This window comes from Pelophylax lessonae (genome assembly GCF_965119305.1).
Source record: "Pelophylax lessonae genome assembly, chromosome: 6".
NCBI classification, from domain to species: domain Eukaryota; kingdom Metazoa; phylum Chordata; class Amphibia; order Anura; family Ranidae; genus Pelophylax; species Pelophylax lessonae.
In genome coordinates this window covers 271,748,427-271,765,095 of record NC_138773.1, presented here as the reverse complement: position 1 = coordinate 271,765,095, position 16,669 = coordinate 271,748,427, and the positions used below count along the sequence as shown (strand labels likewise).

The window sequence follows — 16,669 nt, the reverse complement described above, 5'->3', positions numbered from 1 at the left end:
GTACATGGATGTTTTTAGCAGTTTGTCAGTAGGTGAGTTTATGGGCTGTTGTCTGAATGCCCTAAAATTGCATTCAAGAGCAGTTCAATTGCCATCAAAAAATACACATAAATGCGCATAAACTCTAGGCACGTTGAGCATTTCAGCGTTTATTTTTAATGGCCAGAATAAATTAACATTTTGGTCAATGAAACTTCCAAACTCTGCTAAGCTCTTTTGAAAAAAATGCAGCTTGGGTGAGTTTATAACGCTGATTTTTCTCCTGTCGAGATAAACCACATTTACAAGACACCAGTGTGCATGAGGCCTAACATCTACCCCAGCTTTGGTATAATCCAGATATTTACAGTAGGTTTGTTTTCTTGGAAGCAAAATTTTTTTACGAGTTAATTGCCTCTTTAACTCTATGATTTGACCAATTGCTTTACTTGTGAGTAAGTGACCGGATGCCTTTTAACAGCCACTGGAAATGAATAAGTAAAGTCTGATCTTTTACATGCTGACAACGCCCATTAGTGATTGCGCTGTGATCCTGGAAAGCATAGCAGCAGGAAGTGAGACAGGTAGAGGAAGAGGCAATAGAATTCACATACACAGTGACTGTGCAACTTAACAATCAGTTTCACACCCTAGAGAACCCTGATATTGAAAAGTATTATCGTCTGATAACTGTATGTATTGAATGATAGTTTCCAGTAGACATATGCCGGTTTTCGGTAATTCGATATATCGCGGTATTGCATAGCCACGGTATTGTTATTGTGGCATTTTTAAAATACCGAGTTTCTCTGTCAAGTCTGCCTGACTTGTGAATTGATACATTTCAGTGAGCTGGATGACTCATTCACTCACACAGCTAATGCCTATCAGCAAAGTCTCCCAGTAACTATAAACAAAAATGATTACATTTGTATCTTTTCCTTCCCTCTGCCAGGGAGAAAGGAAGTTTAACCTCTTAAAGACTGGATCTTTTTCTGACACTTGTTGCTTGCAAGTTAAAATCAGTTTTTTTTTTGCTAGAAAATTACTTAGAACCCCCAAACATTTTATATATTTTTTTAGCAGAGACCCTACAGAAAAAAATGGTGATTGTTGTAATATTTTATGGCACACTGTATTTGCGCAGCAGTCTTTCAAACGCAATTAATAGACTTTAATGAATAAAAAAAAAAAAAAAAAAAAACGTAACAGTAAAGTTATCCCAATTTTTTTTTTGTTACACAGAGAATCGTGAGAGAATCGTGATCTTTATTCCAAGCTAAAAAATCGTGATTCTCATTTTGGCCAGAATTGTGCAGCTCTAATATATATATATATATATATATATATATATATATATATATATATATATATATATATATATATATATATATATATATATATATATATATATATATATATATATATACACACACACACACGCATAGCAGCCCACATTACATTATTATATAGCCATCAAGCAGTGTCTGGCCTACCTGGTGATGACTGGTCCTGGCGCTCTGATCCGATGGCCTGGTCTTTAAAGGGGCAAATCCTTGCGATCCAGAAGTGGTTAAACCTGCAGGAGGACCGGTGTTTTTATCCATTAATGACTTTACTATTGCTTTAGGCCTGGTTCACATGTATGCGGGTTGGTGGTTCACATGTATGCGGGTTGGCGGCCCACATTTGCACAGGCATAGCAGCCCATTGATGTGAATGGGCTTGAGCTGCTATGCCTGCGTTTTCAGCTGAAAAAAGGTGCATGCAGAATTTAAAAAAATGCAGTGGCCATGAAATCCATCCTTCTTTTGCACCATGCGACTTACCTGCCGTTGCTGCACACGCAAACTGTTTTTAAATGCCGTGCCCACGTATACAAAAAATGCAGAAAGCTTGCCAGAGCAGGAACTGCAGGTTAGTCGCATGGTGCAAAAGCAGGATGGATTTCAAGGCCACTGAATTTTAAAAAAAATGCTGCATGCACCTTTTTTCTGCGGAAAATGAGGGCATAGCAGCCCGTTCAAATCAATGGGCTGCTATGCCTGTGCAAATGTGGGCCGCCAACCCGCATACATGTGAACCGCCAACCCGCATACATGTGAACCACCAACCCGCATACATGCGAACCACCAACCCGCATACATGCGAACCAGGCCTAAAGCAATAGTAAAGTAATTTATAAACAACACCTCCTTCAGGTTTAACCACATCTTGACCACAAGGATTTGCCCTCTTAATGACCAGGCCATCGGATCGGAGCCGAGCGCCAGGACCAGTTATCACCAGTTAGGCCAGACACTGCTTGATGACCTATTTTAGGCCTGGTTCACAGAGTCTGTAATGACTGACTATATAATAATGTGCATAAGTGAACCAAAGCCCCTAAATTCAGCAATGAAATTGAAGTGAGGTGGAAATTTAATAATTTAAATTTAATAATAGAATACCGTGATAATACCGTATACCGTGACAAAACCTTAATCAATTAATCGCAGCATGAAAATCTGATACCGTCACAAGCCTAGTTTCCAGTACATACATTACATTATTTTACAGGATTCATGTAGCACCAACAGTTTGGGCAGACATTTACAGTATAACTTTTTATTGCCTTTAGAGTTTTTAGATTCTGGTGAGGCTGCTCAGTGATAACAGGAGTTGGGGTATAACGCTGACAGGTGTATGTGACTTCAACTATTTTTTTTTTTTAAGGGAGGATCACCCCACAATATGCACAGACCAATGCAGGCTCGACACCAGGGGACATAGAAAATATTTGTTTTATTGTGTACATTTTGCAAAAAATATAATGAAAGCTTAGAGAAGTACAAGGATGCTTGAGAATAAACTTTATAACAGCTTAAAGTGTATACTCACTAAAAATAGAGTATAGTTCCCCTTTTTGACTTCTTCTTTCCTCTAATATATGTTAGATTTCCTGTGAAACACATATAAGTACATTTAATTATGTGTATGAGTTATTTAATGTTAAATCAAGCAATTGGTAAAATCCATGTTTTGACATGTTTTTGACAAATGTACAGTTTATGGTGTTGCATCTGTGTCTGTTCTTTACTTACCAGCCACTCTTCTATGTTTAGATGCCATGCCAGCTCCTGAGCAGACTCCCTTGATGGAGGAGGGGCTACAGAAACTCCCACAAGAAGCTCCCCCCACTGCCAGCATGGAACCCGAAGCCACCGCCACAAACATTTTGGCATCCGTAAAAGAACAGGTAAGGCTAAGTTGTCCTTTCAGTTCATTTACCTTGGTTTTTCTTTAGCTGGCTGCACAATTTCTCTTGGCTACAATTGTATCTTATAATTATGATGGCAAGATCTTTGCTACCAATACACCTAAAAGACAGCAGAAATGTTTTATTATTATTAGATATGACTAAAATGGCTGGCAACTTCTGCGTTCAGATCTATAATTTATAAGGATCTGAACAGTGCAGTATCATATTCTATGGGCCCCAAGCACACTGCTTTCTTTTGGTGTGTTTAGCTGCTTAAATCCATCTGTGCAAATATGTGAAAATCGCGATTGCTGTGATTGGGACCAAGAGCTGGAAGCAAGCAGTGAGCACGCACTCAGCACAGAAACATTCGCTGCCAAGCGATACATATGTGCAGGGGGTGGACATTAAAGCCCACTGTTTTGCTGCCGCATATATGCATTTTGCAGGTGGCAAGAGGTTAAAAATTATTTGTTTACATCTCCTCCTGAATGAGTCATTCATATGGTAGCAAAACATGAATAAAATGGCCTTGGCCTTCAGTCATTTAATATCGGCTGAGCCTCATTCCATGTAATGGCTACAAGTTTTTTTTTTTTTTTTTTTTTTTAAGGCTTTTTTTCCCCCTTTATTTTAAAAATGTTATCCCAACATTTAATACAGACCATGCATAGACCAAATGTCTTTTCTGCAACCACAGTTTTCAGCCACAGACAGTGTTGACAGGGTTACCCTCCTGCCGATCTGTTGTATTCTCCCTGCAGGGAGAAAATCGTGATTATCGCTGGCAGAAATTGCATTTAAAGTCTGGCAGGCTGGTTATACCTAAGTTGGTACATTCAGCTTGCCCATATGTGGTTTGAATGTACATAAGGGGGGAAGTTGAGACTTTGAATGAGACGCATAATCTTGCCAATTGAATCATAAACCATGTTTATTACAGTAACAAGAACATCGCATGTTACAGAAATCAAAAAAAGTTGTTAAATAAGAAACCTTGTAGATATGAGCTGGAATGTGTAGATGAAAAATCGCACATATGCGCAAACAGTTATATGGTAGAGTTGTCAATACATGTTGCTGAATTGCATCAGAGTAGGTCCGACACGTTTCTGTGGACACTATTCCACTTCATCGGGGGCAAATAATAATGTATATCTGTAAAAGATATATATGTATAATTATAGTACAAAAATTGTATATCAAGAATATGTAATATTGAAAAGGAAGAGGGAAACATCAAACCTAGTCAACTTACAATGCAGCTCAGATCTACTGGTATGCTGGTATAAATTACAGGGTATGGCTGGAAGTGCAATATGTGGTTCGAAACTCGGCTCCTGCTGAACTGGCTGAGATTAGAACCATCTATTCCCGGCCTTATATTCCTGGTATGTGCCTGCTGTACTATGTTACTTGTATGAGAAAATATCCTGTTCTTTGTGTTGCTTCCTTTGTGCGAAAATCTGGTGTTCCTACCAGTCCCTCTGCTTTTCTAAAAAAATAAAATAAACCTGGCCACTCAAAGCATGAGAAGCACAGTGTGGTCAGTTTTCTGGCTGTGCTGAGAACTCCGTCTGCTCTCTTCCAATGATTTGCTCCCTCCCCTCCCCCCTGCACTGCCATTCACTGGCAAGACCAGGTTGCTGCTGTTTATCCTCCCCTAGCTCTCTATGATCCTTATGCTGCTGAGAATAGAGGTGACGGGATCCGTTCCCAAAAAAAGGGGAAAAAAAAATATTTAACATATTTTTTTTTTATATGCATTTACAAAGTGTTTTCTTTCATTTCTGTTTTAACCATTTACTGAACAAGGACATATCTGTACCTCGCTGGATTGGAATGGAGCAGCTACAGCTCTAGCAATAACTAAAATGTCCTTTTTTTTTTCGGCCAGCTATTCTGAAGTTGGTAAAAGTATTCCAAACAACTAAATAGCCACTTGGATTACTTTTACAGATGCCTGAGCGGTGATTTGTACAGGTCGGTCTACCGAGATGTCACTTCCGTTTTAGGGAACATGGTTTATGCATGTCTGGTTTGCGGCGATCCTATTGGAGGATAGTACTTCAACTAAGGGCATAAATACCTATACCAAGTGTCACATTTTCTTACATCTTCAAAGGCTGCCTTCAATATCAGTTGTCATTTTTGTATTTTCATAGACTGTTTTTATTATTTTAAATGAAATTAAAATAAATATGGATGGAAAACGCAGCATACACATTGGAGGATTTTTGGAAAAATGATCTTGATGACCGGTGCTTTTGCTGATCTGCACCTGATGTAATACATTACTGACTGTCTCTGCTTGGCGCTCTACAGCCTGAGTTTTTATTGGATAAGATCGACCAAAACCCCATTGTGCATTGTAATGAAAGAATGATCTGCAGTCTTCCGAATTTGTTTAACCAAAGGCACTAGAATAAAAAACAAACTTCTTCTTCTGCCAAGTTTGCTTCTCATAGTGGAAAAACTGAGGTTTACTGGTATTTTTGGTTTTCTCCCACACAATGGTTTTAGTATAATTTCTATGAAAAGCGCGACTGTTCTAATTGAGAAGCTGTGCGCTAAATGAAGAAATGACTGCTGTAATTGTGGGGAAGTGTAACTGTGTTAGATCATGACCAGAGAAAACCACAGCAACGTCTTAAAGGAAAAGCAAAGTATGTATGTAGCTGGTACTTGCATTATGTGAGACGATAACCTTGCAGAAGTATTTATGCCCACTGGGGAAGATTATTTTTTTCCAAAACAATCAAATTATATTTAAAAATAGAGAATTCTATTTAGCACACTTCTTCCTAGTTACAATAACATAAATTTATGAAAAAAAATTTGTTTTACAAACCTTTAGAAATTTCACTGTGCAACGTCAAACCCATCAGCATAATTTGTATCTTTTGTATAAACATGCTGTAACATTTGTGTGCCTTTTTAATCCTTTCCTATTTATCTCCACATTACCCTGTATATCTGCTAGTGTTATAGAAAGGCCTTTTGCTTCGGGTCAGTCTTATTGTTTTTTAAAAACAGATTTTTTCATTTTTGTCTATACATAGACACACACATCTTTTCTTTCTCTCTGCAAAAAAAACATTCAAAGCCTTATGCACACTACAGCTGCCAAACACCCTTTTCACAGGTGTTTGAGGTTTTTCTCCCCCCCCCCCCCCCCTTAATCCGGTGTGACCAGTTTGACATTTCCAAATCGCATGACAAGTCGCACACCATTACCGGCAATGGGAACTGTTCATATCGCCACTACTTATGTTGCAGCGTTTTATGAAAAAGGTTCCTGCATTACTTTCTACCGATTTTATTTCTACTTGTATAGACTTCTGTTAAATGAAGTCGCAAGCCGCAATGAAATCGGCAGTGCGAATCGCAATGATGTGCAGCTTTGAAATCATGCTGATTTTAAAAGCCGCAACGGTGTCAACCTTGGCTTAAATATTTTGTTTGGACCAAGCAGCTCCAAATAAACTATTTCCTTCACTAAGTGCTGCAGTGTCTCTAAGCACTGTTTAAATTGCATGTAACTTCAGCTACATACAGTACACAGTGCTAGGTTCAGACTGTGAGACAGACTACCGTCTCACACCTGGAACAAACCAGTCAGCGGCGCTTAGCCATTTATAGCCAGTTTTGTATTATGTAAATAAATACAAAGCTCCCTCTGATTGTCTGAGAGTGTGACGTCATCAGCCCACCCCTCCCACTCAGCCAATCAGAGGGAGCTTTGTATTCACAGAATAATGAACTGCCTATAAATGGCTGAGCGCCTCTCAACCAGACTCTGTCTTAGTCCAGGTGTGAGACGGGAAGTCTCTGTCTCACAGCTGGACCCAGCACTGTGTACTGTATGTAGCTGAAGGTACGGTACATGCAGTGCTTAGAGGCACTGCAGCACTTAGTGAAGGAAATGGTTCATTTTGACCAATTATTTAAAGTGACATAAATCATGAACATCCGCTTTAAATGCCCCTCTGTTAACCTATGTGTCCATGCGCACACAGGCCTTTAGAGGAGTTTGAGGGCAGAAATCTGAACTAACAATTGCTTTCAGGATAGGGAAAAAAAGGACGTCAAATTCGTTTGGGTACAGCGTCGCACGACCGCGCAATTGTCCGTTAAAGTCACGCAGTGCCAAATCGCAAAGTACCCCCTGGTCAGGAAGTGGGTAAAATCTTCCGGGGCTTAAGTGGTTAAATAAATGAATTGTGCACAAATGCAAACCAATTGGATAAATACATTACAAGTGAACAGTGTATGTGCACAACCACTAAAAACAAAAAAAAGACCAAATGGACAAAAAAGACCAAATAGGTGATGAATAGGAGAATGCGAGAGTGAGCTTGTCATGAACTGTCCTCCACTGCAGTGCAACCACCACCACATTATATGATTCTGCTTACCAGATAGCAGATATTTCAGGGCCAAACAATCACAATGGAGACAGATGTCCTGCAGTATGGCCACCAAGGGGGGAAGATCCAAACCAAGATGTTCCAAGGATCAAACACCAAAGCCGCCTTAGATGTAATCCAGAGAGGGCATTCCACACACAAATCTGGAGATCCGTGTAACTCTGGGAAAGCACTGGAGGCCCAGGTCCTCCCTGTGGTCCGCCAACAGATGAAAGATCCAAAGCAAAAAAATAACGCTGATGACCACTCTTATACCGCCTAGACACGGATATTTGTCATTCTTTTATGGATTTCTCACTCTTCCTTGTTTTTCCTTTCTTAGTTCTGGAAAAGCTTGGTTTGTCTGAGTTTTGCCCAGCAATTGTCTGCTCCTGGGGGGAGTTGGGGAAGCCACCCCTATCAGGAAAAGAGTGTTTATCGCTAGTGGCTATAGTAGCTGCTAGCGATAATCGCAAGAGAATCTGGCAGGCTATACAAGTTAGGCCAGCCATACACAACAACGGTATGGGGCTGCGTACCCACAGACCACTGCAGACTGCAAAATTTACACAGAAACACCCAAGACCCTATAATAAAAGTGAACCGAAATTCATAAAAATTTGTCTTTAACCACTTCCGGACTGCCCGCCGTAGTTTAACATCAGTACTTTGACGTTAAATACCAGTGTTATGGCATCAGAAAGCTGCCATAACCCCAGTATTTTCTTAGAGGTTGGGCGGTCCGCTTTCAAATAAAAGTGGTCTCAGCGGCAGAGCCATCGGTAGCGGGGAAAACGATCCGGTCCGTCCATGTCCCAGGCAGGAAGTTGGGTGAGGGCCAGATGGTCCCCACTCGACACTGGCCTTGGAGGACCAGAGCGACGTCATACGACGCTTCCTCCCAACAGCCTTAAAGGGCCCGTTTTTTTTTTTTTTTTTTTGATGCTGGGAAAAAAATTACTTTTTTTTTTTTTTTTGCTTTTAAGTGTAGATGTGAGATCTGTGGTCTTTTTGACCCCCAGATCTCACATTAAAGAGGACCTGTCTTGGTTGTTTCTATAACAAGCGATGTTTACATTCCTTGTAATAGGAATAAAAGTGATCAAAAACATTTTTTTTTTTTAAGGGACAGTGCAAAAATAAAAGTAAAATAAATGAGAAGAAAAAAATTTGTAGCGCCCTGTCCCTCCAAGCGCATGCGCAGCAGTGAACACAATTCGGGCCCACATATGTAAACGATCTTCAAACCACACGTGAGGTATCGCCGTTATTATTCGAGAGAGAGCAACAATTCTAGCCTTAGACCTCCTCTGTAACTCTTAACTGGTAACCTGTTAAAATCACCGTCCATTAAGGACCCGACTGACAAGAAAGCGGAGGCTGTGCCACGCTGCATGTTCACTCTGGCTGGTTCGGCATTGTGGCTAGTCTTTGCCTCAGCCCTGGTGTCTCAGACCCTAACTGATTGGGCCAAGCTTTTGCGCCAGGGCCTGGGGGTCGATAATGGTATTACGGGGGGCAAAGAGTACCTTCCTGCCACAGTCAAGGAAAGGAAAGGAGCCTCGCCACACATGGGGGCCCTCATTCTCAGCCCATAGAAAATTATTTTGTGCTTCTGGGATGGAGAATAAGGGAAATAGATCTTTTAAATCTTCCCCGGGAGGTTTCAAGCAACCTTGATCTGGTAAGCCTAGAGGTAGCTTCCCCGGACCAGCAGACAAGACTCCTTCAGCATAAAGGTCTACCCTCACCCGTTATTGGGGTGGGGCGACATCTTTGCTGGTTTCCAGCCCGTGGACCTCTTTGAGTGTCAAGGAGATCCATGAAATGTTTCCAGAAAGGGGGACAAAGCTTGTCCTTTTCAGGTTTTGCACATTTTTTAAATGTTCAACTGATGTCTGAACTACCTAAGGTCCCCCCCATCCCTGTCCGGGGAATTGATTTACCTAGATCTGATTCTATTTGACCAGGGTGGTCCTTCCTCTGAACAAACTTCAGGGACCACAGGCTGTGATTCACCGGTTGCTGTCGCACAGATAGTTCTCTCTCCCATTTTGCATACAGGTTCTGAGTCTGGTGGTATCCACTTTCAAGACAGTTCTGTTTGCAGTCTTACGTGCAGCTCCTGTAGCAGGCTCGGCTCCACAGAAGGATACGCAAGTTCGTGATGAGGTCAGGGGGTCCTCTGATAGATGCCGCAGATGTCCAAGGGCCACAGTAAGGCTAGTATCATCCTCGGCTAAGGCTCCTTCTGCAGTTCCTTGGAGGAATCAAGAGCGAGGATCTTCCAATCATCCTGGTAGCTGTAAAAAAAAAATGCAAGGTCCAGATCAGGTAAATGTGGCATTAATGGTAATCTTGCCTTTTGAATAACTTTGACTTAATGGCCCTGGTATGTTAAAACACTGTGCAGGTTAGAAAACAATTTCTTATACTGCTATAATGACAATATTTTTTATTCAATTACTAAGCTTTGTTCGTAAAAAAAAAAAAAAAAAAAAACTGATTGTGTTGACGCTTAAATTTATGTGGGTTGCGCTTGTTTGTGTCCCACTGAAAAAAGTAGTGGATATTCTTTTTCTGTTTTCAGTGCAGGACAGTGCACATTGTTGCAACAGACTGGTGTGATCTGCTCCTAGTGAAATGCATTGATTCTGCATGTACAGTGCATCCGTAAAGTATTTACGGCAGTTCACTTTTTACAAATTTAGTTATATTGCAACCTTATTGCAAAGTGAATAAAAATTAATAATTTTCCTTAAATTTCTACAAACAATACCCCATAATGACAACGTGACAGAAGTTTGTTTGAAATCTTTGCAAACGTATTAAAAATAAAAAAAATTACATGTACATAAGTATTCACAGCCCTTGCCATGACACTCAAAATTGAGCTCAGGTGCATCCTGTTTCACTGATCATGCTTGAGATGTTTGTACAACTTCGGAGTCCACCTGTGGTAAATGGTTGATTAGGCATGGTTTGGAAAGGAATGCACCTGTGTATATAAGGTCCCACGGTTAACAGTGCATGTCAGAGCCCAATCTAAGCCATGAAGTCTAAGGAATTGTCTGTAGACCTCTGAGATAAGATTGGATCAAGGCACAGATCTGGGGTAGGGTACAGAACATTTCTGCAGCATTGAAGGTCCCAAATGAGCACAGTGGCCTTCATTATCTTTAAATGGAAGGTTTGGAACCACCAGGACTCTGCCTAAAGCGGACTGCCAGGCAAATTGAGCAATTGGGGTAGAAGGGCCTTAGGGAGGTGACCAAAATCCAAATGGAGGCACTATGACAGAGCTCCAGTGTTTTTCTGTGGAGAGAAGAGAAACTTCCAGAAGCACCATCTCTGCAGCACTCCATCAATCAGCCTGTATAATAGACTGGCCAGACAGAAGCCACTCTCAGTAAGAGGCATATGACAGCCCATCTCAGACCATGAGAAACAAAAGACTCTGATCTGATGAAACATAGATTGGACTCTTTGACCTGAATGGCAATATGTCTGGAGGAAACCAGGCACAGCTCATCACCTCGTCAATACTATCCCTACAGTGAGGCATGGTGGTGGCAGCATCATGCTGTGGGTATTTTTTTAGCTTTAGGGACTGGGAAACTAGTCAGGATCGAGGGAAAGATGAATACAGCAATATACAGAGACATCTTTGATAAAAACCTAATTCAGAGTGCTCTGGACCTCAGAGTGGGGCAAAGGTTCATTTTCCAACTGGACAAGGGAGTGGCTACAGGACAACTCTGTGAATGTCCTACAGTGGTCTAACCAGAGCCCAAACTTGAACCCGATTGAACATCTCTGGAGAGATCTGAAAATGGCTTTGCAACAATGCTCCCTATTCAGCCTGATGGAGCTTAAGAGGTCCTGCAAAGAAGAATGGGAGAAACTGCCCAGAAATTCGTGTGCCAAGCTTGTAGCATCATACTCAGAGTTGAGGCTGTAATTGGTGCCAAAGGTGTTTTAACAAAGTATTGAGCAAAGGCTGTGAATACTTGTGGTACATGCGTTTTTTTTTTTTTTTTCTTTAACTAAATTTGAAAATATTTCAAAAACTTCTTTAACCTGGTCATTAGGGGTATTGTTGAGTTTTGAGGAAAATAATAAATTTAACCCATTGTGGAATAAAGCTGTAACATAACAAAATGTGGAAAAAGGTAAGCGCTGTGAATACCGTATTTATCAGCGTATAACACGCACCTTAATTTTATGAGGGAAGTTTCAGGAAAAAAACTTAAATTATACTTTCCGTATGCGCTGTGTATGCGCTGACATGTGTTTACACTTGTGGGTGCATCTGGTGTGAATGGGTCCTTATAATAAGTGTTCTATATTCTAAACTGGGAAGAGAGCAGATAAAGATGTCTTTACATGACTTTCCGTAAATTCTAAAGGCAAAAGGTTTCTATGCTTTAGGCTCGGTTCACACTAGGGGGCGACCTGTGAAGTCGCGTGCAGCGCGACTTCGGCGCGACTTGCACGGACTTCATAAAATGAATGTCTATGCAAGTCGCCTCCAGGTCGCCCCTGAAGTAGTACAGGACCGTTTTTCTAAGTCGGAGAGACACTGTACTACACAAGAACGGCTCCTGTACTACACAATGGAACGGCTCCTGTACTACACAATGGGAGCGTGACGGACCACGACTTGTCAGGCTGACAAGTCGCCTGACAAGTCGGATCAATGTGAATGCGGTCTTAAGGTAAAAAAACCCTCCAATAACAGTTTCCTCCAGCTCCTACTTAAACACTTACCTGAGTCCTCTCTCAATCCAGCACTGTGCCCTTCTGCAGCACCCCTGCTCCCTCTTCCTGTGTTCACAGGAGTCTCTGCTATTGGCTCCTGCTGCTGTCAGTCAAATCCTGTAAGGTGGTAGCAGTGTTGTGGGCAAGCTGCGCTTTGTGCATCTTTGGACAGGCACAGCCCAGCTTGGAGGCATCCACGCGTGTTCCCCTACAGCAGCTGGCTTGCTAGGGGGAACTTGGAGAAGAGGAGGAGGGGACAGCGCAGGGACTCCAGAATGGTGGTAAGGGACTGATCTGTGCATTACCACAGAGCATGGTTCTTTTTTAATGAGCCTTTACAACCACTAAAAATTCCCCAGGGATTCCAAAACATGGGACAATTAATAATGCAAAATAGAAGCTTCAGTTTATTTAAATCTTTGCTTTCTCCTATTCTTCATTATTGGCTTGGAGGCTCCCAGAGCTCATGCAGCTACTTTAAGGTGCTTGCAGGCATTTCCAGGTACCTACTCCTCCCTCTACTGGCACTTATGTGCATCATAAGAGTGTGTCAACATGTGATGTCTGCAAATGTATAAGACGTCCTCTTACAGAACACATAACACTGGTTGAAATTTGTCTCAGGATTGGTCACAGGAATTTTAGAGTGCGTTTAATGGTTTCCTATAATGGTATTGGGTAACAGCCACTTTAGTGGTCTTGCTTGCTGATTACCGGTGTTCTTTTAATGTTTTAACTTTTTTTTTTTTTTTTGCGTATGCTCTCCTGTTATTTCACTAGACAACATTGTAGTGTTACAAGTCTCTAATGGACTCTACACAGTAATATATGAAAAATGCACCCCAGACTCGGGAACCTGGAATTTGAGCTTTAGTTATGATATTGGGACCATAGAAGGGTCTACCGAAGCTTCTCCAGGGTGAATGACTTCTGCCATGAATTGAAATACCCTTGTAAGCCCTAGATAAATGCTGTCATTCCCTGACTCTTGACCTTCAGTCTAGTTCTGCACTGTAACATGCAGTGAAAGTGTACTGACCTGTAACTAGTATGTTTGCCCATTTATCAGAATAGCCGCTTGCTTCTTGGGCTTCTCGCACTGTTTATTTGTGATTGGTTTCTAAGGGAATGTTTTGAGATTTACAGTTACAGCGCAGGATAGTGTATGCTTTTTGTTTCTTGCCATTTGAAGTTAAACTGATGCACTGCCTGAATAGCCAAGCAATGGTTTGACTAGTCACATCACTTACATTTACCTGTCCATGTGTGACTCTTTAGGTTGTAATAGCTTCATACTGCATTTCTTTCCTGTACACTGCAGTCTTGCTCAGTGAAGAGTTCCACAATCCTGCGGGGGAATTGCTAGTGTTGTATTTACAAGCCAAGCATTAGAGAGAGTGCCTTAATCTACTTAGTGGGGTGCTTATAGAGAGATCAGTTTAGGTCAGCAGTAACCCAGCAAACACATTGTGATAAGCACTTTTACTTACTGCCCCTTCTTCCACTTCATGAGAGCAGCTATTAATTTATACTGTGCTAAACTGGCCTATTTATAGGTGAAACGATAATTTTACCACACTTGTCTTGACAGGAAGGTTTAGGCCATAGAAGGTTATACCTTTTATGGGAGCTTTGAAAAAAAGGCAACAACTTATGTGAACCTTCTGTGGGCATCCTGCCTTACAACAGCTACCAAAGAACTAAAGATCATAGCATAGACTGCTAACTACTGCTTCACTGGGCACCCTGCTACTTATAGCACTCCACTGCTGGTAGTTTTCCCAAATGTGATTGCTCTTTGATATGCTGCTGCTACCTAACAAGTCTTTCTTTGGCTTGGTTGGGTTTTTATTACAATTGTTTATGACCCCTGTCATTTTTTTAAAGTATAGACTAGAGTGGAAGGGTTAGATCATCTATCATGGTTTAATTTGTGGTCTTTGTGCCCCTTGTGGTGATTTCCCCCTTGCTACCTTTCTTGTCGATATCCTGTAAGATGAATTTGCTATTTCCCTTCTTTGCAGAGCATTTTTTAATATGGTTCCAAAGAGAAACCACTATAGAACCAGTGACATTGTCACCATCCCCTAATGGACTCTAAAGGACAATATGGAAAACCTACCTCAGAGCGATGAAAAGACCATGTCTGCTCAGAGCACTTCCCCGGGTGTTTACAGGGCAGGAAGGGAGAGGAAACCTTCCAAGTAGGGCACATGCAGCATCTTAAACCTATTCCCTGAAAAAGCCTATTCCACTTTAGTATATTTATGGCAATGTTTCTTTTACCATGCTATTTTCTGAAGTCGGACATTGATGCCTATTTTTACTGACCCAAAACAAGTGAACTAAATGTGTAATTATCTGGTCTTTGGCTTGTCACAAGGCAAAACATAAAAAACTTAGATACATAGTATGTGTTGCCCAGTTGCTTAATTTTTGGGATTTTAAAGCTTTTAATAGGAAAAAATAAAAAAATATATCTACAATCTAGCTCCGTTCTAATTTTGCTACTTTTGATTTCCCACCAGCCTAGCAGTTTCTGATTAAAATGATTCCTCTTTCTGCATATTGTTATAGTCCTGTGTAATTTCATCCTATTCCATGCACCATATTTCAGAGCTGATTATTGAAGTGTAAATTGACTTTCTCTGTGCCTGTCTGATGAGGAATTGATGGATGCGTGGAGGAAATAGGAAAAAAAGGGTTTGTTTAAAACATATATACTCTAACTTTCTGCTTCAAAAGTATCCATTGTACATTACAATTAGATTTTATTTTTAATTTTTTTTTCTTGTTTTATACTTGGTTGTACAGAAATCTTAGTGTGGTGTCGCATATCAAACCCAGTCCTGAAAGTAAGGAGGTTGCTTGCAACAATAATTGCAGATTGTCATTTTTGTTGTGACTGTCTAATGTTCTCAGTAGCAGTTAGTGGGAGTGTATAATGGATTTTCAGGGAAAATAATTTAAGTAAAACTTAACTCTTGCCACAAAATACAAAAAGCAAGGGTGGTGGTGTCTGTCTCTATGTGAGAAATGATTTCAAAGCAAGTGTGAAGGAGGATCTAGTTTATGGAGTGTGTGATGATGATGAAGCATTATAGCTGGAACTGCACATAGGGCTCGGAGGGTGATCATAATGGGGGATTTTTACCACCCAGAAATTGACTGGAGTAATGGCACTGCTGGAACAAGGCAGACATTTATAAACCTACTACATGCCAATTTTATGGTCCAGTTATAGAGGTCCCCGACTAGGAATGATGCTCTGCTTGACCTGGTAATCTCAAACCATGCAGGGCTTATTACGAATGTTCATATAAAAGAACATCTGGGTAGCAGTGACAATAACCTGATTTAATTTAATGTTGTAAGCAACAAGCTCATACTGGAAAGATAAAAACACTTTTACTAAAAACACTTTCTAAGGATGAGGGTCTGCTCTTCTAGTCTTAGACTGGGAGAGAATATTGGCATTGATGAATAGAAATGGGAATTCCCAATTCTTCAAATAGAGGGTATGTGAGCACACTGCAAAATCTATTCCTGTGGGCAATACGTTTAAAAGGCTAAACATAAAACCTATGTTGCTCACGGCCAAAGTAAGAAGAGCTATAAATAAGGAAATAACTTTAAAAAAATATAACCATGAAGGAGCACTATCGTTTAAATGTTACAAAGAATGGGGGCGTGGCCTGGACGGCGATGGCGTAGGACGCATGTGAGCTCTGCTCCGCTCTCAGACTCTTCCTTCTAATATCTTGGGTGTTCCACCGCTCCTTCTCTGCCTGAAACTTACCGCATCTGTGCCGTAGGTCCCCCGCAGCATGTCGCCGCCTCGCACGAAATCCTCCGCTGTCCCTGCACTGGACAAATTTAGGAGACAAGAGCCGCATCCCCCTGAGCAAGATGGCGCCGCCACCTCTGAGGCCTCCACAACTGCCGACACTACAAAGGTCCTGGAAGTGATCACCACCTGTCAGACCACACTAGCCAGCAAAATTGATGAGGTAAAGATCGACATATCCCTCATTAGACAGGACATGGCCAAACTTAACCGCTTGCCGACCGCCGCACGACTATTTACTGCGGCGGTCAGCCCCTCACAGGCAAAGCGACGTAGGTCTACGTTGCTAGCCTGTGAGGCTCTAGGGAGCGAGCGCGCACCGCCGGAGGCTCGCTCCTGCGCTGTCACGGACCCCCCCCCCCCCGCGCGCGTCTGATGTCCCTTCACGCCATTGACGACTTTGGCAGACACTCGGGGCTAAGGATTAATTGG

At 41.5% G+C, this 16,669-nt stretch overlaps 1 protein-coding gene across 1 annotated transcript in view; it reads left to right on the top strand.

The window, feature by feature from the left end:
* PKP4 (plakophilin 4) overlaps window positions 1-16,669 on the top strand; it is a 585,731-nt gene that overhangs the window by 163,492 nt on the left and 405,570 nt on the right. The window contains exon 2 of the mRNA XM_082260328.1: window positions 3,084-3,217. Within this exon, the coding sequence (XP_082116454.1) occupies window positions 3,089-3,217 (129 nt within the window). The 5' untranslated portion in view covers window positions 3,084-3,088. The remainder of the gene's footprint in view (window positions 1-3,083; window positions 3,218-16,669) is intronic.